Below are 19,430 nucleotides of genomic sequence, written 5' to 3'. Positions count from 1 at the left end.
TTGGTTCCAGCAGGGACTGGGGTTTTCTAGAACATTTGTTGAATGTTACAAGGTTAAACTCAGGGTTTTCTGTCAGGTTCTCTCTGGCAACTGCCAGTGCACCATCACTGCAGACAGCTTCTGTTCTTCTTTGAGCTGTATTGCTCAAGTCACTGCCGAGTATATAAGAACAGAAGAGCGGCCAGACTGGGGCAGACCAAAGGTCCATCCGGCCCAGTGTCCTGTCTGCCGGCAGTGGCCAGTGCCGGGTGTCCCAGAGGGTGTGAACCAAACAGGGAATGATCACGTGATCGTTCTCCTGCCACCCTCTCCATCCTCTGACAAAGAGAGGCTAGGGACACCATTCCTCACCCATACTGGCTAATAGCCACTGATGCACTTAACCTCCATGAGTTCTCTTTTAAACCCTGTTATAGTCTTCGCCTACACAACTTCCTCTGGCAAGGAGTTCCACAGGTTGACTATGCACTGTGTGAAGAAGAACTTCCTTTTATTAGTTTTAAACCTGCTGCCCATTAATTTCATTTGATGGCCCCTTGTTCCTATATTATGGGAACAAGTAAATAACTTTTCCTTATTCACTTTCTCCACACCACTCATGATTTTATAGACCTCTATCCTATCCCCCCTCAGTCTCCTCTTTTCTAAGCTGAAAAGTCCCAGTTTCTTTAATCTCTCCTCATATGGGACCCGTTCCAAACCCCTCAGCATTTTAGTTGCCCTTCTCTGAACCTTTTCCAATGCCACTAGATCTTTTTTGATATGAGGAGACCACATCTCTACGCAGTATTCCAGATGTGGGCGTACCATGGATTTGTGTAAGGGCAATAAGATATTCTCCGTCTTATTCTCGATCCCTTTTTTAATGATTCCTAACTTCCTGTTTGCTTTTTTGACTGCCGCTGCACACTGCGTGGACGTCTTCAAAGAACGATCCACGATGACTCCAAGGTCTCTTTCCTGATTAGTTGCAGCTAAATTAGCCCCCATCATACTATATGTCTAGTTAGGGTTATGTTTTCCAATGTGCATTACTTTACATTTGTCCACATTACATTTCATTTGCCATTTTGTTGCCCAGTCACTTAGTTTGGTGAGATCTTTTTGAAGTTCTTTACAGTCTGCTTTGGTTTTAACTACCTTGAGCAGTTTAGTGTTGTCTGCAAACTTCGCCACCTCACTGCTTACCCCTTTCTCCAGATCATTTATGAATAAGTTGAAAAGGATTGGTCCCAGGACTGACCCTTGGGGGACACCACTAGTTACCCCTCTCCAATCTGAAAATTTACCATTTCTTCCTACCCTTTGTTTCCTGTTGTGAGGGGTTCGGGGTGCGATCACCCCCTCCCAGGTCGAGAGGGGGGTTCGGCGGACCCCTTCGCCTCTTTTGGTTCGTCTCGTGACCGGGCTCCTAGTTGGAAGCCCGGGCACTCGGGTGCGATCACCCCCCTCCCTGGAAGGAAGGGGGGGGGTTAGCGGACCCAGTAGTCGTTACCCATCCCTGCGGGGTGGGGCCTGAGCCCCTTAGTCCGACCTCCACTTCCTGGAGGTGCGTGACTTGGTTCTGCTACACCCTACGCTGGCGTCGCTCGGAGCTGAACGCTCCTCTGGTGGAGGGAGGGGGACCTGGTCCCGCCCTCTCTCCGGGTCCCAGCCCGGGGCCCTAAGCGTTGGGACTTGCTTGTGCCCCGACGCGGTAGATGGGGGTCACTCCGCCCGTAACCCACCTACCCACGGGCGCCAGAAGGCTTCCACCCCGGGCTGCTTCCTCCCTTCACCCCACACCCTCGAACGATCCGTCCATTCGCTCGGCTTACCGTGCCTCAGTTGGAGGAGTCAGGGGCTGGTCCGTACCAAACCCGGGGGCCAGCCGTCTGCCACGTCTTCTCGCCCGGTCAGGCCGCTCCCTCCGTGGGCGTCGCGCACTATCCGGGTCACTGCTGGAGCCCGGGCTAGCAGCCCGTCTGCGATGGGGGCTGCCTTGGGATCCCCGAGCGCGGGGCTGTGCCACCGGCCGTGCTCGGGTGTGTCCCCGGTCCGTCCTGAGACGCGATCTGCCTCCTGCTCCCCTGGAGGAGACCTCCTCTCCCTGTGCTGGCGGGCCGTTTTAAACTGTCCCGCCGGCCCTGACGTCAGCCGCCGGCCCTGCCCCCCTGATGACGCTGACGGCATGTCGGCGGTGTCCCGAGCGGCACTCGCTGCCCCCCCCCAACGCCTCAGGGTGGGGGCTGCCTGCCTCGCGTCGGCGCAGCCACGGAGGCAGATTCCAGCTGCCACCGCCACCGCCACCGCCACAGCTTCGGCACTGGTGTGCTCTGCCTGCCACCACGCGAGCCACCCAGGCGGCCGGACCCCCTGGAGTGCGGGCCAGCGTCGGCCCGTCACACCTGTCTTTTAACCAGTTCTCAGTCCATGAAAGGATCTTCCCTCTTATCCCATGACAACTTAATTTACGTAAGAGCCTTTGGTGAGGGACCTTGTCAAAGGCTTTCTGGAAATCTAAGTACACTATATCTACTGGATCCCCCTTGACCAAGTGTTTGTTGACCCCTCCAAAGAACTCTAATAGATTAGTAAGACAGGATTTCCCTTTACAAAAACCATGCTGACTTTTGCCCAACAAATTATGTTCTTCTACATGTCTGAGAATGTTCTTCTTTACTATTGTTTCAACTAATTTGCCCGGTACTGACGTTAGACTTACCGGTCTGTAATTTGCAGGATCGCTGCTAGAGCCCTTTTTAAATATTGGTGTTACATTAGCTATCTTCCAGTCATTGGGTACAGAAGCTGATTTCAAGGCTAGGTTACAAACCATCGTTAATAGTTCTGCAGTTTCACATTTGGAGGTGCATGTGCCGCATGCACAGTCTCCAGAAGGGTTTTTCCTTTGTGGTTCCCATCTGGTTGGTCTCAGGCACCCTTTGGAGTCCTGCCGTCATGGCACCGCACATAGGGTTCTGCCAACCCATCACGTCTTCAGTTTCTTCTTGCGATAGTGACAGTCACTGGAGCTGAGAGTGTGTCTTGCTTCAGCAAGTGTTTCCCTTAGTCCACCTGTAAATAACTAGTATGAGTTGTAATAGTTAACAGTTAGTGAGAGCTGAGGATCCCCTCCCCCCCCCCACACCTCCATTTCCTTTCCCTCTTGATCCCTCTCAGTCCAAGGCTTTAAACTGTGTGGGATCTGCCACAAGCCCATGCCGAAGAGCAACCCCCACAGCTCCTGTTTAAAGAGCCTGTGGGAGATGCATCGAACAGCTTGTTGCACGATCTGCAAAGAGTTTTGCCTGAGAACTGAAAAGAAAAGGGACTTCAGGCTCAAACAACTCATGGAGGCATCTCTCGGTCCCAGCATTCCCTGGATCAGAAGGACACTGCACATAGTACCTCCCTGCAGAGTGCGTCAGCCTGTCTGAGACACTACGGCATGGAGGAAGGACTTGACTCATGGAGACCCTCGGCACTGTCATTCCCTGTCACTGAATTCAGTGGAAGTGTCACAACATGACTGTCACTCACTGGTGCCTCACAAGAGCAATAGGGGACGCTTGCCCCCTTGAGAGCAGCCTTTCTGCATCACAGTCTGCTGGGAGGATCACCTGTGCTGTGTGTTCCTGCTCATCTTAAAGGTTCTGCTCCCGATCCGAAGGCAAGGAGCTCCATACTGATAGGGCCAGCCTGGCCACGCCTGCACTGGCACTTCATGCTTCTGGGTGACACCCTAGTCTCCTTGCCCTTCTAGACCTGATCACTCAGCATCCCAACCTCAGGTCTGTCTGCCTCATGGCTTGGAAGCTTTGTGGTTGATCCCACTAGAGCGGACGTGTTGAGAACCTGTTAGGGAGTTTCCCCTTGGAAGTAGTAAACTATCTGCCAGGACCACCTCCCCAGCCAAATGGAAGAGCTTCTCGGTGCAGTGTTCCCGGAGGCATTCCTCTCCATTGCAGTCACTAGACCATTCATCTTGGACGGTCAGCGTCACTGGCAGTGTTACGGTCTGATGGTCTCACCATAGAGGTCCACTTAGCTGCCAGTTTGACTTTCCACCCAGGCATGGCAGGCTCATCAGTCTTCATTAAGCAGATGGTCGGTTGTTTTCTTAAAGGATTTGACAGGTTATACTCACAAGGTCAGCAGCTGATCCCAGGTTGGGACTTCAATGTGATCCTTTCAACACTTATGGGGCCCCCTTTCAAGCCATAGCAACTTGCTCATTACTGGTGGAAGGTGGCATTTCTGGTCTCAGTAACGTTATCTTAGGTGGGTGTCTGAGCTTACAGTCCTAACTTTCAACTTCCTTACACCATTTTTTATAAGGACAAGTCTTGGAAGAGCCCAAATTTCAGCCCTTTGTGTTCAAACACATTCAATTTGTACCAATTTATCTCCACCTTTTGCTTATGTTTATATATAATTTTTATAACAGGTTGAGCAAAAAATTGTTATTGCCTTCCACCTACCTGAAATTACTTAGGATACAGGCCCTGCCCAGCCAGTCTTGGGGTCTAGAGATCCTGTCCAGGCAAGAACCGACTGTGTTGAAGAGATGAGTGGCTTGGGAAGCCCATACTTGGCATTTGTCCTGTTTGGTGACAAGTATCAGAGGGGAAGCCATGTTAGTCTGAATCTGCAAGAACAACGAGGAGTCCTGTGGCACCTTACTATAGACTAACAGATTTATTGGAGTATAAGCTTTCATGGGCAAAGACCCACTTCGTCTGACATGCATCTGACCAAGTGGGTCTTTGCCCACGAAAACTCATGCCCCAATAAATCTTAGAGTCCATAAGGTGCCACAGGACTCCTCGTTGTCCTATTTGGTTTTGCTGGAACAGCTTAGTCAGGGGGCCTCTTTGAGTAGAAATGTGGGATCCAGTCAGCGCAGAGGGTTATTTACAGGGACATGGATGATGTCCATTACTTAATGAAACAATGCTTCGCATGCAAAGCATTTCACACAAGAGACATGATGGCTTGAGCCACGGCTAGGAGCACTGCAGAAGCCAATCCAGTATCCGAGAGAGAACTTTGAAATTTGATACCCAGAAGACCTTGCTTATTCCTGGGGGGAATTCTGAGCCAAAACAATTAACCATACTGTCCACAATCTTTTAAAATTCTGCATGTTTTATTTGTCAGAATAACACAGTATGGTCACAGCAGCTTCAGTTATTTTGCTAATTTATTTCAAAATGCCTGTCAGTCAGGATGTCTGTAATAAGCCAGACAACAAAAAAGATGCAGGAAATGTTTTTTGATCAATTCGTTCCTAGGCACATTATTACAGAACTCTGAATAATAATGCATTTAAACCACAATACGGAACCATATTTCCCAGACCCCTCAGTAGCAGTACAAAGTCTGGGGAGTTGGGTACCAGAGGAATTGAGGAAGAGGAAAATAATTTCAGGGAAGGAACCTTGGTGTGAGCTTGGAAGGTTGTTGGGTTTAGGTGGGGAAAGTATGGAACAGGTTTTTTGTGGGGGATGGGGAGAGACTATTAGGGGGCTTCCCCCATACAGACCTGGCTCTCCCATGGCACATGCGCCCCTCTCGTCCCGCTCAGACACCCACTCCTCCCATTTCTACATGTCTTTGCGACCCCTCCCCCTGTCTGCATGTGTCTCTGTGCCCCTGCTCAGCCACCTCTTGTCCCTGTGTGGCCCTGCGCCTCCCTGTCATCATGTGGCCCTGCACCTCCCTCTTCCAGTGACCCTGTGTCTCCACTCCCATTCAGCCCCGCCCCTTTATGATCCTCGTCTGACACCCCCAGCATCCCATACTGCCTGGCTTCCGCTAGCCCCCTCTCCTTCTTGCATTCCCCCCACTTGCTGCCTCTGTGTCAGCAATGCTGGTGAGGAGCCACATGGGTGTCTGGTGCGTGAGGCTGGGGAAGGGTTACTTTCCCAAACTGCCAGGCATAGCCCTGCCCGCACTCCATCCCCAGAACACCTGCTCTAGGCGTTCTGGGGCCGAGTGTTGCTGCCCCCGGCAGCCCCCTCCCGGCGCGCCAAGGCTGGAGAGGCCCGGCCGGGCCAAGCGGTGCACCCTCCTCCCTTCCCTGGTGCTCCAGGGCGAGAGACGCAGGGTCGGGACGCACGGCATGCACTCCTCCATTCCCTGGTGCTCCAGGGCGAGAGACGCAGGGTCGGGACGCACGGCATGCACTCCTCCATTCCCTGGTGCTCCAGGGCGAGAGACGCAGGGTCGGGACGCACGGCATGCACTCCTCCCTTCCCTGGTGCTCCTGGGTGAAAGACGCAGGGTCGGGACGCACGGCATGCACTCCTCCCTTCCCTGGTGCTCCAGGGTGAAAGACGCAAGGTCGGGACGCACGGCATGCACTCCTCCCTTCCCTGGTGCTCCAGGGTGAAAGACGCAGGGTTGGGACGCACGGCATGCGCTCCTCCATTCCCTGGTGCTCCAGTGTGAAAGACGCAAGGTCGGGACGCACGGCATGCACTCCTCCATTCCCTGGTGCTCCAGGGCGAGGGACGCTGGGTCGGGACACACGGCATGCACTCCTCCATTCCCTGGTGCTCCAGGGCGAGAGACGCAGGGTCGGGACGCACAGCATTCACTCCTCCATTCCCTGGTGCTCCAGGGCGAGAGACGCTGGGTCGGGACACACGGCATGCACTCCTCCATTCCCTGGTGCTCCAGGGCGAGAGACGCTGGGTCGGGACACACGGCATGCACTCCTCCATTCCCTGGTGCTCCAGGGCGAGAGACGCTGGGTCGGGACGCACGGCATGCACTCCTCCATTCCCTGGTGCTCCAGGGCGAGAGATGCTGGGTCGGGACGCACGGCATGCACTCCTCCATTCCCTGGTGCTCCAGGGCGAGAGACGCAGGGTCGGGACGCACGGCATGCACTCCTCCATTCCCTGGTGCTCCAGGGCGAGGGACGCTGGGTCGGGACACACGGCATGCACTCCTCCATTCCCTGGTGCTCCAGGGCGAGAGACGCAGGGTCGGGACGCACGGCATGCACTCCTCCATTCCCTGGTGCTCCAGGGCGAGAGACGCTGGGTCGGGACACACGGCATGCACTCCTCCATTCCCTGGTGCTCCAGGGCGAGAGACGCTGGGTCGGGACGCACGGCATGCACTCCTCCATTCCCTGGTGCTCCAGGGCGAGAGACGCAGGGTCGGGACGCACGGCATGCGCTCCTCCCTTCCCTGGTGCTCCAGGGCGAGAGACGCTGGGTCGGGACACACGGCATGCACTCCTCCCTTCCCTGGTGCGTGGGGGCTGGAAAGGCTGGGCCGGGCCATGTGGCATGCCCTCCTCCAAGGCTGGGGCCATGCCACGTGCCCTTCGCCCTCCTCCATCCCTGGGGCTGGGGAGGCTGAAATGAGTGTGCACGTAGCGCACTGCCCTGCCCACCCATGAGGGGCTGGGAAGGGGCGGGACCTCAGAAGAAGGGGTGGGGCTGGAGGTTTGCCTCCGCTAGCCCTGCCTTCTCCAGCTGCCCATGGGGAGCCAGCTTAAAAGCTGGTTCCCTCCAGCACTTGCTCCATGAAACAGCCTGTGCCCGCCGCAGGCCCAGGCTCAGGCTCGCCCTAACCCCATGCATGGCGGCCCAGGCTGGGCGAGGGCAGAGGCTGCGGCTGCTGGACCCAGCGCACGCCGGGACTGAGCAAGCTCGGCTCAGTCCCCGCTCGTGCTGGGCCCGGGACCTAACCCTGCTGCGGCTCTGCAGTTTACATGTGTAGGAGCTGAGCTGCCTGCACGCCTGGCTCCTACCATGTACCAACTGCAGAGCCGCAGCGGGGGCAGGCCCTGGGCCGCGCGAACCGGGACTCAGCACCCCTGAGCCACTAGTCGTGCAATGGGCACGCGTTCTAGTGACGCCGCGGTCGGCCAGTGACCTGCCTCGTAACGCCCCTCCTGCGCACGAGGCTTTCTCCGGAGCGGCTGCTCTGGCCTAGGCCACAGCACCCGCTGCTGGCAAGAGGCAGACGGGTTTTTCTGTGCAGCCTGTGTGCAGTGGGGCAGAATCCCCCGGGGCCCTGGCTGTGGGAGCCGGGCTGGGAGCATTGCCCAGCCTCTCGGCCAGTTAAGGAACTGAGCTCAGCAGAGGCTTTGGCTGGGAGACGGGGCAGGGTGAAGCCTGGGTGCTTGCTGAGTGGCTTATGTCTCCTGCCCAGGCTGGTTTCCATGTCCCCTGTAACCACCCCCCTTCCTTCTGTCAGTTACAGTGAGATGCTGGCGTTCACCCTGACTGCCTTCCTGGAGCTCATGGACCATGGCATCGTCTCCTGGGACATGGTCTCAGTGACCTTCATCAAGCAGGTGTGGCCCAAGGAGAAGTGGGAGGGAGCTGTGTGGGTGTGGAAGGGGAATCGTGTGATCTGCTTCATGTACGACGTGGGGGAGGGGAGAATGGTGCAGGTGCGCCATGGGGGGCCTGAGGACATGATATTGTGGGGGAATGGGCAGAGTGTGGCATGGGGCGAGGGGGGGTGTATGGCGAGTCGGGGACCCCCCAGTCCTGCACCCCCGGAGCAGCCAGAACAGTCTCCACCAGCCGCAGAGCAGAGAAGGGTTGATTGATTTTCCAGAACACAGCCCAGCACAGACGTGATGTGGCAACAGGAGGGGGGCTAGGATGCCCCAGACCCATTAAGGCGGGTGCCTGAGGCCCTAGTCTCCAGGCCCCCCCCAGGCTGTCTCCATCATGTTTCCAGCCCCAGACTCCCTCCTCCTCCCCTCACGTACTTCCTTTGTTCCCACCTCCTTCCCTCCCCCCAGTCAGGACCGTTCAGGGCAGTGTCTGGCCCCCCCGCTGGGCCGTGCTCAGGGGACAGCCCAAGCCTAGCGCCCAGCAAGATGCCCCCCACATCGCCGGGGACATGATGTGGAAGAACGCCTTGGCGCAGAGCAGTGGAGTAGAGCACACGGTGTGCACACATGGTGCAGGCACGCGTGGAAGCAGGGGCGGCTGATAATTTTGCAGGGCCCAGGGCTGCGCCGCGGGGCCCGGGGAGGCACAATTTTGCGCAAGCGCCAACCAGAAGTAGCGTTTCGCGCATTTTGGAGTGGTCGCAGGCTGCCCCAAAAGGGGAGGGGCTTTGGGTGGAAGGGGGCTGTTCCCTCTAGTTACAGCCAGCCCTTGGTGTGGGGAGCAGACTTTGCGTGCTCCCTTGCCCCCAGGCCCTGGAGGTGGGGAAGCGTGCAAAGTCTCTCACTCGCCTGTGCCCTGCCACGGCTGCACGACACCCAGACAGAACCAACGCCTGGCGGTTCCCTTGTGCCGTGCGCCCAGGCAGTGGGAGGAGACTTTGCACGTTACCCTGCCGATCAGGGTCTGAGTGGCCCGGGGGAGCGGGAGCGGCAGGGCAGGCCAGATGGGGCCCGTGGACCCTGAGCTCGTACGTCTCCCGCAATCCCAAAGTGCTCCTGAGCTTTCTTAGGTGCCCACGTCTCTAGCTTCTAGGCTGTAGTTCTAGGTTCCTCACACATGCTGCGGACGAAGACCATGGGGTGTCAGAGTCTCTTATCTCTGTGTGGCCGGTGCAGTGTGAGGCAGCCTTTGCTAAAGAACTTACAGACCATCTTACTCCATAACAGCAGGAGATGCCCAGGCCATGGCCCGTCACTTGGGATAGTGTCCCTCTCGCAGCAGCTGTCCCCACTGGGGTGGGCACAGGTCACATGCTCCATGCTGAGTGGGGTTTCTCCTGGGCTGATGCAGCTTTCAGGGACAATGTGACTTTTGCAGTGGTGGTGCTGGGTTTGGTGGTGGCTGGAGGCTAGTGCCGTGGTGCTGGGTTCGGCAGTGGCTGGAGGCTGGTGCCGTGGTGCTGGGTTCGGCGGTGGCTGGAGGCTGGTGCCGTGGTGCTGGGTTCGGCGGTGGCTGGAGGCTGGTGCCGTGGTGCTGGGTTCGGCGGTGGCTGGAGGCTGGTGCCGTGGTGCTGGGTTTGGTGGTGGCTGGAGGCTGGTGCCGTGGTGCTGGGTTTGGTGGTGGCTGGAGGCTGGTGCCGTGGTGCTGGGTTCGGCGGTGGCTGGAGGCTGGTGCCGTGGTGCTGGGTTCGGCGGTGGCTGGAGGCTGGTGCCGTGGTGCTGGGTTCGGCGGTGGCTGGAGGCTGGTGCCGTGGTGCTGGGTTTGGTGGTGGCTGGAGGCTGGTGCCGTGGTGCTGGGTTTGGTGGTGGCTGGAGGCTGGTGCCGGGTTCGGCGGTGGCTGGAGGCTGGTGCCGTGGTGCTGGGTTTGGCGGTGGCTGGAGGCTGGTGCCGTGGTGCTGGGTTTGGTGGTGGCTGGAGGCTGGTGCCGTGGTGCTGGGTTCGGCGGTGGCTGGAGGCTGGTGCCGTGGTGCTGGGTTTGGCGGTGGCTGGAGGCTGGTGCCGTGGTGCTGGGTTCGGCGGTGGCTGGAGGCTGGTGCCGTGGTGCTGGGTTTGGTGGTGGCTGGAGGCTGGTGCCGTGGTGCTGGGTTTGGTGGTGGCTGGAGGCTGGTGCCGTGGTGCTGGGTTCGGCGGTGGCTGGAGGCTGGTGCCGTGGTGCTGGGTTTGGTGGTGGCTGGAGGCTGGTGCCGTGGTGCTGGGTTCGGCGGTGGCTGGAGGCTGGTGCCGTGGTGCTGGGTTTGGTGGTGGCTGGAGGCTGGTGCCGTGGTGCTGGGTTTGGCGGTGGCTGGAGGCTGGTGCCGTGGTGCTGGGTTCGGCGGTGGCTGGAGGCTGGTGCCGTGGTGCTGGGTTTGGCGGTGGCTGGAGGCTGGTGCCGTGGTGCTGGGTTTGGTGGTGGCTGGAGGCTGGTGCCGTGGTGCTGGGTTCGGCGGTGGCTGGAGGCTGGTGCCGTGGTGCTGGGTTCAGCGGTGGCTGGAGGCTGGTGCCGTGGTGCTGGGTTCGGTGGTGGCTGGAGGCTGGTGCCGTGGTGCTGGGTTCAGCGGTGGCTGGAGGCTGGTGCCGTGGTGCTGGGTTCGGCGGTGGCTGGAGGCTGGTGCCGTGGTGCTGGGTTTGGCGGTGGCTGGAGGCTGGTGCCGTGGTGCTGGGTTCGGCGGTGGCTGGAGGCTGGTGCCGTGGTGCTGGGTTTGGTGGTGGCTGGAGGCTGGTGCCGTGGTGCTGGGTTCGGCGGTGGCTGGAGGCTGGTGCCGTGGTGCTGGGTTCGGTGGTGGCTGGATGCTGGTGCCGTGGTGCTGGGTTTGGCGGTGGCTGGAGGCTAGTGCCGTGGTGCTGGGTTCGGTGGTGGCTGGAGGCTGGTGCCGTGGTGCTGGGTTCGGCGGTGGCTGGAGGCTGGTGCCGTGGTGCTGGGTTCGGTGGTGGCTGGAGGCTGGTGCCGTGGTGCTGGGTTCGGCGGTGGCTGGAGGCTGGTGCCGTGGTGCTGGGTTCGGCGGTGGCTGGAGGCTAGTGCCGTGGTGCTGGGTTTGGTGGTGGCTGGAGGCTGGTGCCGTGGTGCTGGGTTCGGTGGTGGCTGGAGGCTGGTGCCGTGGTGCTGGGTTTGGTGGTGGCTGGAGGCTGGTGCCGTGGTGCTGGGTTTGGTGGTGGCTGGAGGCTGGTGCCGTGGTGCTGGGTTTGGTGGTGGCTGGAGGCTGGTGCCGTGGTGCTGGGTTTGGTGGTGGCTGGAGGCTGGTGCCGTGGTGCTGGGTTTGGCGGTGGCTGGAGGCTGGTGCCGTGGTGCTGGGTTTGGCGGTGGCTGGAGGCTGGTGCCGTGGTGCTGGGTTTGGCGGTGGCTGGAGGCTGGTGCCGTGGTGCTGGGTTTGGCGGTGGCTGGAGGCTGGTGCCGTGGTGCTGGGTTCGGCGGTGGCTGGAGGCTGGTGCCGTGGTGCTGGGTTTGGCGGTGGCTGGAGGCTGGTGCCGTGGTGCTGGGTTCGGCGGTGGCTGGAGGCTGGTGCCGTGGTGCTGGGTTTGGTGGTGGCTGGAGGCTGGTGCCGGGGTGCTGGGTTCGGCGGTGGCTGGAGGCTGGTGCCGTGGTGCTGGGTCCGGTGGTGGCTGGAGGCTGGTGCCGTGGTGCTGGGTTCGGCGGTGGCTGGAGGCTGGTGCCGTGGTGCTGGGTTTCTTTCGGAGCGCGATGCCATTGCTACATTTCATTCTGGTGTTCTGAACCCTGTCTCCTCTGCCTGCATCAAAGCCCTTTTGTCTGCGATTTATCCAATAGCCTCTGTGGTGGACGTGTGCTGAGTGCTGGTGTCTCTGGGTTTAGATTGCAGGGTACGTGAGTCAGCCCATGGTGGACGTGTCTATTCTTCAGCGGTCTCTGGCCATCCTGGAGAGCATGGTGCTGAACAGCCAGACTCTGTACCAGAAGATAGCGGACGAGATCACTGTGGGGCAGCTCATCTCTCACCTCCAGGTGTGAGTATCCACCCACCCAAGGTAGAACGGTCCAAAGCTGAACTGCGATTTGTAAAACATTTTTAGATTCAATTAAAATCCATATCGATGCTGTGTCAAAGGTCACAGCTGGCGGGGCATCTTATCACAAATCCACTGAAGGCAAAGAACAAGACATGGGAAAATGACGGCAGCAATCCCAGGAATCCTTGAGGTCATGAAGAATTTTACTTGTGTAAATAGCCTCCCTGATCTCAGTGGGATTAATCCAGTGCTTAATACGCAGTGCAGAAGTGCTTGCAGGACCGGGGCCTAAAATTGTTTTGTTGGTCAAAACTTTTCTCTTAGAAATCCAGATGGCACAAGATCTTTGGCACTGTCAACAAATGATTTCATTGTTACAGTTAAAAAGTTGTTCAGCATTTCAGTGCATTAACAAAGTTACAGCTTGTGAACTCCTCTTCAGTCTCACAGTATTGATATTAACATGACTAATTCACAGTGCAACGTAATCATTACAATTCATGATCAAAAATCACAAGCCAGTTACCAAGGTGTCCTAGTATTTGCATTCCCTGCGGATGCCGCCTTTGCTTTCAGAAGTGAAATACTTGAGAAGGGCAACCAACCCATCCCTGGTCCCCTCCCTTGTTTGTATTTGGCAGCTGCAAGGTGGTTGTTGCAAAATAGTTTCATCCCATGAAGCCCAGTCCTGCAAGTGAGTCAACATGAGCAAAGCACCATGGGAGTCAGTGGGGACCCGTGGACGTGCTAGGGTCCAGAGCTGGGACCCCTGCTGCTAATGTCTTCGGCACCTTCCCAGACTTTGGAGGGTAATTTTAGAGCTTTTCTTCCCCAGCTCTGTGCTGGCTACCGTAGATGATCCTTGGGCATCATCTCCTCTTCTACCTCCAACTGTGTCATTAGTGAATAGTCAAATACTCTCCGGCATGTGAATGTCTGGAGCAGCTGTCACAGGGCTCACAAGGAAGCAACAGCAGTGACTACAGCAAACACAGCGGACTCACTGTGTGCATTACAACTAGCGCTGTGGTGGGCTACCTGCAGGCTGCATGCAGCCCACTGGGGTTCTACGTGTGGCCGTGAGACTTTTTGTTTACTGTTGTCCAGGCAAGGTGCTGAGCGGAAACTGATTTTGCCGTTCTGAGAAATGGAAAAGTGTAAAAGTGTGTGAACTCCAAAGAGGTGGATTTGAAGTGGAGGCATGAAAGTGAGAAATGGTCACAAGGAGAATAAAGCTAAAGCACTTGGTGGTGCTTACGGCTCTGTCTACTCTGCAGCCCGCCAGTGGCACGTCTACCACTGCAGCTGTAGTCCCTCTCTGCAGAGGAGAGAGAACGCTCCTGCCAGCACAGTAAAACCATCCCCAAGGAGCTCTTTGGCTGTGGGAAACCCTCTCCCCCCAACCTAGCCCTGTGCACGTGGACCTTGCGCCAGTGTAACGTCTGTCAGTCAGAGCGGGGGAGGTTTCCCCACATCTCTGCCCCACAAAAGTGCCAAGGGGTGTCTACACTGCAGCCCTCTTTCGAGAGGAATGCAAATGCAGCTGAGTGAAATTGCAAATGAAGCGTGGATTTGAATTTCCCGTGCTTCATTTGCATAATGGCGTCCGGGCGCTATTTCGAAAAAAGAAACGCTGTCTAGACACGGCTATTTTGAAAGAAAACCCCTTTTGAAATTACCCTCAGCCCTCACTTTATAAGGAGTAAGGGGAATTTCGATAGAAGGGTTTTCTTTCGATAGAACCGCGTCTAGACAGCGTTTCTTTTCTCGAAATAGGGTATTTCGAAATAGCGCCCGGACGCAACTATTCAAATGAAGCATGGGAAATTCAGATCCGCGCTTCATTTGCAATGTTGTTCATCTGCATTTGCATTCCTCTCTCGAAAGAGGGCTGCAGTGTAGACATTCCCTAGTGTAGACGTTGCCTAACTCAACCAACTATAGACCAGTAGCACCTCAGAGACTAGCCACCCGAGCAGCTCGGATCACAGCCCACTTCTCCAGATGGCGAACGCTCGGGATCCCAGCTACGTGGTGTGTTAGTCTTAAGGTGCTACTAGCCTGTTGTTAGTTTTTCAGTTTTTCCGGTGACAGACTCACTCGCCTACCCTGACGCTTTTTAACAAACTATGTTACATTCAATGCAAAGTTTTCTCACCACATGCTCTCAACAGTTACTGACCAATCGTCTTAGGTCAGGACCTTGAGAGGCAGTGCATTGAGAGGCACACGTGGGGGGTATGTCTTGGGGTATTTGCCCCTTCCCCTGGGAGAAGCATTTCCAGCAGGCAGCAAGGTGACAGGCAGTCTGTGCAGAAGGAAACTCAGGATACAGAGCTGGGAGTGTGACATCCATGCTAATGAAATCAGAGTGTGTGTGGCTCATCTCCAGCAGTGGGGAGAAGGTGAGAGTCTCTGAATGGGAAATTCCCTACGGTCATGCGAGAACCACTCCAGGCGTTTATGTAGAATTCCAGCTCAGCCGGTCTAGATAAACCCCTGGAGTTTTCCCATTCAGGGGCTCCCACCTTCTCGCCGCTGCTGGTGAGCCGCACCAGTCTGATGTCCCACTCCCAGCCCTGTATCTTTTCTTTCCTTTGCTTTTTTCTTTTGTTTTCTTAGTTGTGGCTCTCAAAGGCTTATGCCCAACGCCTCGGTAAATTCCTGAGTGCTCCAAGTGCCAACCTGCCCCTCGTTGTTTCTGCTTAAACAGACTAACACGGCTACCTCTCCGAAACCTCCTTGAGAGAAAATTCTAGGTGTGCTGGAATGCCACAAGCTGTTAGGAAATTATGTAAAAAAGTACAAAGCCACCGTTGCTATTGTAAAACTGTATCAGGAGGAGAAAGTAAAGAACTAGCAGCATGGAAATAAAACACAAACTGTGCGTTTCTGCCGGCAGAGGCTGCGGTCAGAAGTTCTTATAAACCTGTGTTAGTGTCCCTGTCGAGTGAGCCAGGCCCCATTTGGAAGCATCCATCATCGTGTGCTTTTCCTCAGGCTGGAACAGCGTCTGTCTGCAGCTCACTGATGCTCTGAGCCCGTGTTCCTCAACCTTTGTTAAAAAGTCCCCCCAGTGCCTACAGTTTTCAGATACACACATTTTTTTTCTACCATTGCAACATTTTTGTTTAAACAACTTAATCATCGCTAGGCGGGAGATGAAATGTTTGGGTGTGAAAAGTACAAAAATAATAAAGTGCTGTAAAACTTAACACAAAAATTCAGTTTTCTCCACATTTCAGTTGTGTTGATGCACCCCTGAGACGTCTCTCTAGCACCCCGAGGGTGCTCATACCCCTGGTTGAGAACCACTGCTCTGACCCACGCTCAGTGACGCACCCCCCCACGTCTCTCTAGCACCCCGAGGGTGCTCATACCACTGGTTGAGAAACACTGCTCTGACCCACGCTCGGTGACGCACCCCCCAGACGTCTCTCTAGCACCCCGACGGTGCTCATACCACTGGTTGAGAAACACTGCTCTGACCCACGCTCGGTGACGCACCCCCCCACGTCTCTCTAGCACCCCGAGGGTGCCCGTACCCCTGGTTGAGAACCACTGCTCTGACCCACGCTCGGTGACGCACCCCCCCACGTCTCTCTAGCACCCTGAGGGTGCTCGTACCACTGGTTGAGAACCACTGCTCTGACCCACGCTCGGTGACGCACCCCCCCACGTCTCTCTAGCACCCCGAGGGTGCCCGTACCACTGGTTGAGGACCACTGCTCTGACCCACGCTCGCTGACGTGGTGGTAAAATGGCTGGCTCCTGTCTGAGGAGCTGCACGCTGGCAGGCCCTGCCTCTGGCTGTTGTGGAGCAGAGGAGGACGTGGCAGCCTGCGAGAGCCCCTTTCCTGTTCTGCACACACTAGCTGCTTCTCTCACTCCAGGTCTCCATGTTTCTCTGTCCCTGCAGCTCAAACCAGGAGATTCAGACGTACGCCATTGCCCTGATCAACGCCCTCTTCCTGAAGGCGCCTGAGGACAAGAGACAGGTCAGTCACCTCCTCTCCGTAGCCAAAGCCCTGGACTGATGAATGGCGGACGGCTCGTGTGGCATTGCAGCAGCTGAGGAGCGGGTCCCTCTGTCTAGGCAGAATGGGGCCCAGCTCTAGCCAAGTGCTTCCTGTCTCGCTGGGACTCTTGGGCAGTGGGTCAGCGGGGGGATGCAGCAATCCCCCGGGGATGCTGACTGGAGAAAGGCTGTGGGGGTGCCCAGGGACGCCCAATGGGTGGGGGTGCCCAGGGATGCCCAGCAGGACAATGGCATGTTGCCAGAGGAGAAGCATAAAGCGTTGGGTGAGAGCACGGACAAGTCCTGCGGGAATGCCAGATGGGAGTGCAGCACGGGGGGAGGCTAGGAGCCCCGTGGGACTGTCTCACACACACACACGTGCACCCAATCTCGGCCCAGGACGTGCAGGAGAGAAGGAAGAGATCCGCCCTGCTGGAGGGGCTCCCCAGAGATCTTAGCTAGGGGTGGGGTGCACATGCAGCTGTCATGAAGCTTTGCTCTGTTAACCCTTTCTCCTCCAGTGCCCTTTGCTCTGGGCTCTGAGCTAACTCCTCTGTCTGCTTCTCTTTGTGCCTTCTGCGTTCTGCCAGCAGGACAAGCTCCTTAACCCGCTAGACCTGCCTGTCACTGTAAGTAATTCCAGCTGCTGAGCTGTAGGCACCTAGGTCACTAGCCTCAAGCTCTGCCAGAGGGAGTGGGGCGGGACCAGAGAGAGGGACTTGAGTGTAGCTGGCACAGAGTATCCACACCAGGCATGTTTTCCCTGGGGAGACGTTTAAAACCATTTCAGTAAAAAGCCAGGCCACCCTAGCTGGGTCTGTACTACAGCTCTGATTGGCTTTCAGTTAGGCTAGAAAACTTGCCATATAGACAAGAGCTGAAGATAGCAGCGGTGCTCCTGAGAAGGGAACGTTCACCGTACCTAGTGCTATGCTCTCAGATTGCTGTGTATCAGGCCTGCTCCGGGGCCATCCCTTCAGTAATGGGGCTCTCAGAATACACTTCAGCCACCAACCTCTGCCTCAGAATTGTTGCTTGTGTCTCATGGCCCATGCACTTTGGCATATGATTTAGTGTCTTCCGTGGGGAACATTCTCGAAGCATTTTGCTGACATTGGTAGCAGCAGAGAGCACTTTATTCCTGCTGAAAATGCAGCTGCCTTTGAGCTAGGGATGTAAGCGAACAGTCAAGTGCTCGGCTACCCGCTTTCCTCCAGCCGACAATCACCTTTTGGGGTGCACTTTTATTCACAGGTACAAGCGCGTTGCATCAATCCTGGCGTGTCAGGTTGCCACTCTGGTAGCTAGTTACCACCCCTTGCCTCACAGAAGGGGGGTTTACTTGCCATCCATCATGCTGTCAACTTCCACCCAGTCCTGAACCTGTTAGATGTGGGGAGGTGTGTTGGTACCAAGATGTTTCTTAACGAGGTCTGTTACGGCCCCTCTGGAATGTGTTTCACTGTCTGTGCCTGGCACTTCTTGGCATTCTTTATGCTCGACCCTGCTTCTCCTAGTTCTCTTTAGCCCAGCCTCTTTCCTGCCTGCAGTTTCACTGAGCCAAAGCCTTGCTCACTGGGTTTCAGGCCTGCTGATTTTATGTTGCAGACCCTCAACTTACTACAAGGCAGCGTCTGTGCTCACACTTCTGCCTACTGTGCTAATCAGGATCCTGTCGCTGTCTCCTTGTCTGTCCAACCATTTACTTGCTTTACCGACCATTCTTGTCTCCTCATATGCATAGCCTAGAAGCTCTTTGGGGCAGGGACTCCCTTTATTCTGTGTTTGTGTGGCACAAATCTCTAGGGGGGTAGGGAACCTTTTTTGGGTCGGGGCCACTGACCCACAGAACAATCAGTCGAGGGCCACACAAGTGAGAAGGAAAAGCCTGCACAGATGTGGCTCCCAACTGAGAAGCAAGGGGGGGAAGAGAGACACTCCGCTCACAGCCCTGCGCTCCTGCCCCATGAGCGGGGACGCTGTGACTCAGGGCTGACAGGGCTGGAACTCACAGATTTTGTGAGGGGGCCCTAGGCTGTGGAATGGGGCCAAAAAGTGTGCAGGAGAGGCTGCCAGGGAGTAGGCCGGGTGGGAGGGTCTGGGGATGGTTCTGGCACAGTTCCCAGGGAGGGCACAGATGGCTCCATTCCTTCTGCACCTGCAGGCATCCCTCCGCCGCTTCTATTGGCCGTGATTCCTGATCAGTGAGAGGGATGGGGGGGAGCCTGCAGGCAACTGCAGGGACAGAGCTTCCCTGGGCTGCCATTTCCCCAGGGCACAGAGCCGCCGCCTCCCCCCACACCAGGCAGACCCATGGCCCGAAAGCAGCCAGCGACTTGCTTAGATCCGGCCTGCTGCGGGGTGTGGAGGGGAGCCCTGAGCCTCATGGGCGGGATGTGGCCCGTAGGCTGCGGGTTCCCCTCCTGCTCTAGGGTGCTAGAATAGAAATGATCAGAAGAGCGGCGCTGACTCGGAGCAGCGAACTCGCTTTCGAGCCACTTCCTGCAGCAGCCCGAACGCTGATTCATTTTGACTGTAGTTCGCGTGTGAGCCCTGCTGAGCTCGCAGCTCGCAGTGTTTGGCGGCCGGCCCGTGTCACTTGGCTCTTCCCCGGGTTTCCTGTCTCCCGCAGTATAGAACCCGAAGAGTGAAAACAAGGTGTGACGGTGTCAGGGAGTCTCCGGGCCCTGCACCCCCCTCCACAGCCAGACGGGACTCTCAGGCGGCAGACAGAAGAGAAGGTTTATTGATTCACAAGGACACAGCACAGCACAGCTTGGCTCCCCTCTCCCCCAGCCAGCCGAAAACTAATCCCCACTCCCAGCCCCCAGGCAGCCCCGCCCGTGCATTGTCCTGCTGCCAGGCCCAAGGTCGCCTGGTCCTCAGGAGAGAGAGACTGAACATACTTCCCCAGTGAGTCATGCCCAGGCTCCCCTCCTCATGCAGGTAGTGCTGCAGTGCCCAGGGAAACTGAGGCGCGCACACAGACTTACTCCGGAACTGCACAGGACAGCAGAATCCCATGAAGCGCAACAAAGCAACCAGAGTGAATCCAAACCAGAGGGAACACAGTGACTACAGGTGCCAGCACGGTGCCCACTACATCACACAAGGGG

General features: G+C 56.9%; 1 protein-coding gene across 4 annotated transcripts in view; it reads left to right on the top strand.

Moving 5' to 3' along the window:
- Positions 1–19,430, top strand: part of ELMO2 (engulfment and cell motility 2) — an 82,940-nt gene that overhangs the window by 41,864 nt on the left and 21,646 nt on the right. For 3 of the 4 annotated variants that reach the window (XM_075917724.2, XM_075917725.2, XM_075917727.2), the window contains 4 exons: positions 8,203–8,302; positions 12,142–12,293; positions 16,216–16,294; positions 16,908–16,943. In XM_075917724.2, the coding sequence (XP_075773839.2) occupies positions 8,203–8,302; positions 12,142–12,293; positions 16,216–16,294; positions 16,908–16,943 (367 nt within the window). The remainder of the gene's footprint in view (positions 1–8,202; positions 8,303–12,141; positions 12,294–16,215; positions 16,295–16,907; positions 16,944–19,430) is intronic. The other variant, XM_075917726.2, reaches the window with a different exon arrangement.

This window comes from Pelodiscus sinensis, chromosome 17 (genome assembly GCF_052426305.1).
Source record: "Pelodiscus sinensis isolate ZL-2025 chromosome 17, ASM5242630v1, whole genome shotgun sequence".
Taxonomy (NCBI): domain Eukaryota; kingdom Metazoa; phylum Chordata; order Testudines; family Trionychidae; genus Pelodiscus; species Pelodiscus sinensis.
Note: the sequence above shows the minus strand (reverse complement) of the source record. Positions and strands in the feature narration are given on the sequence as shown.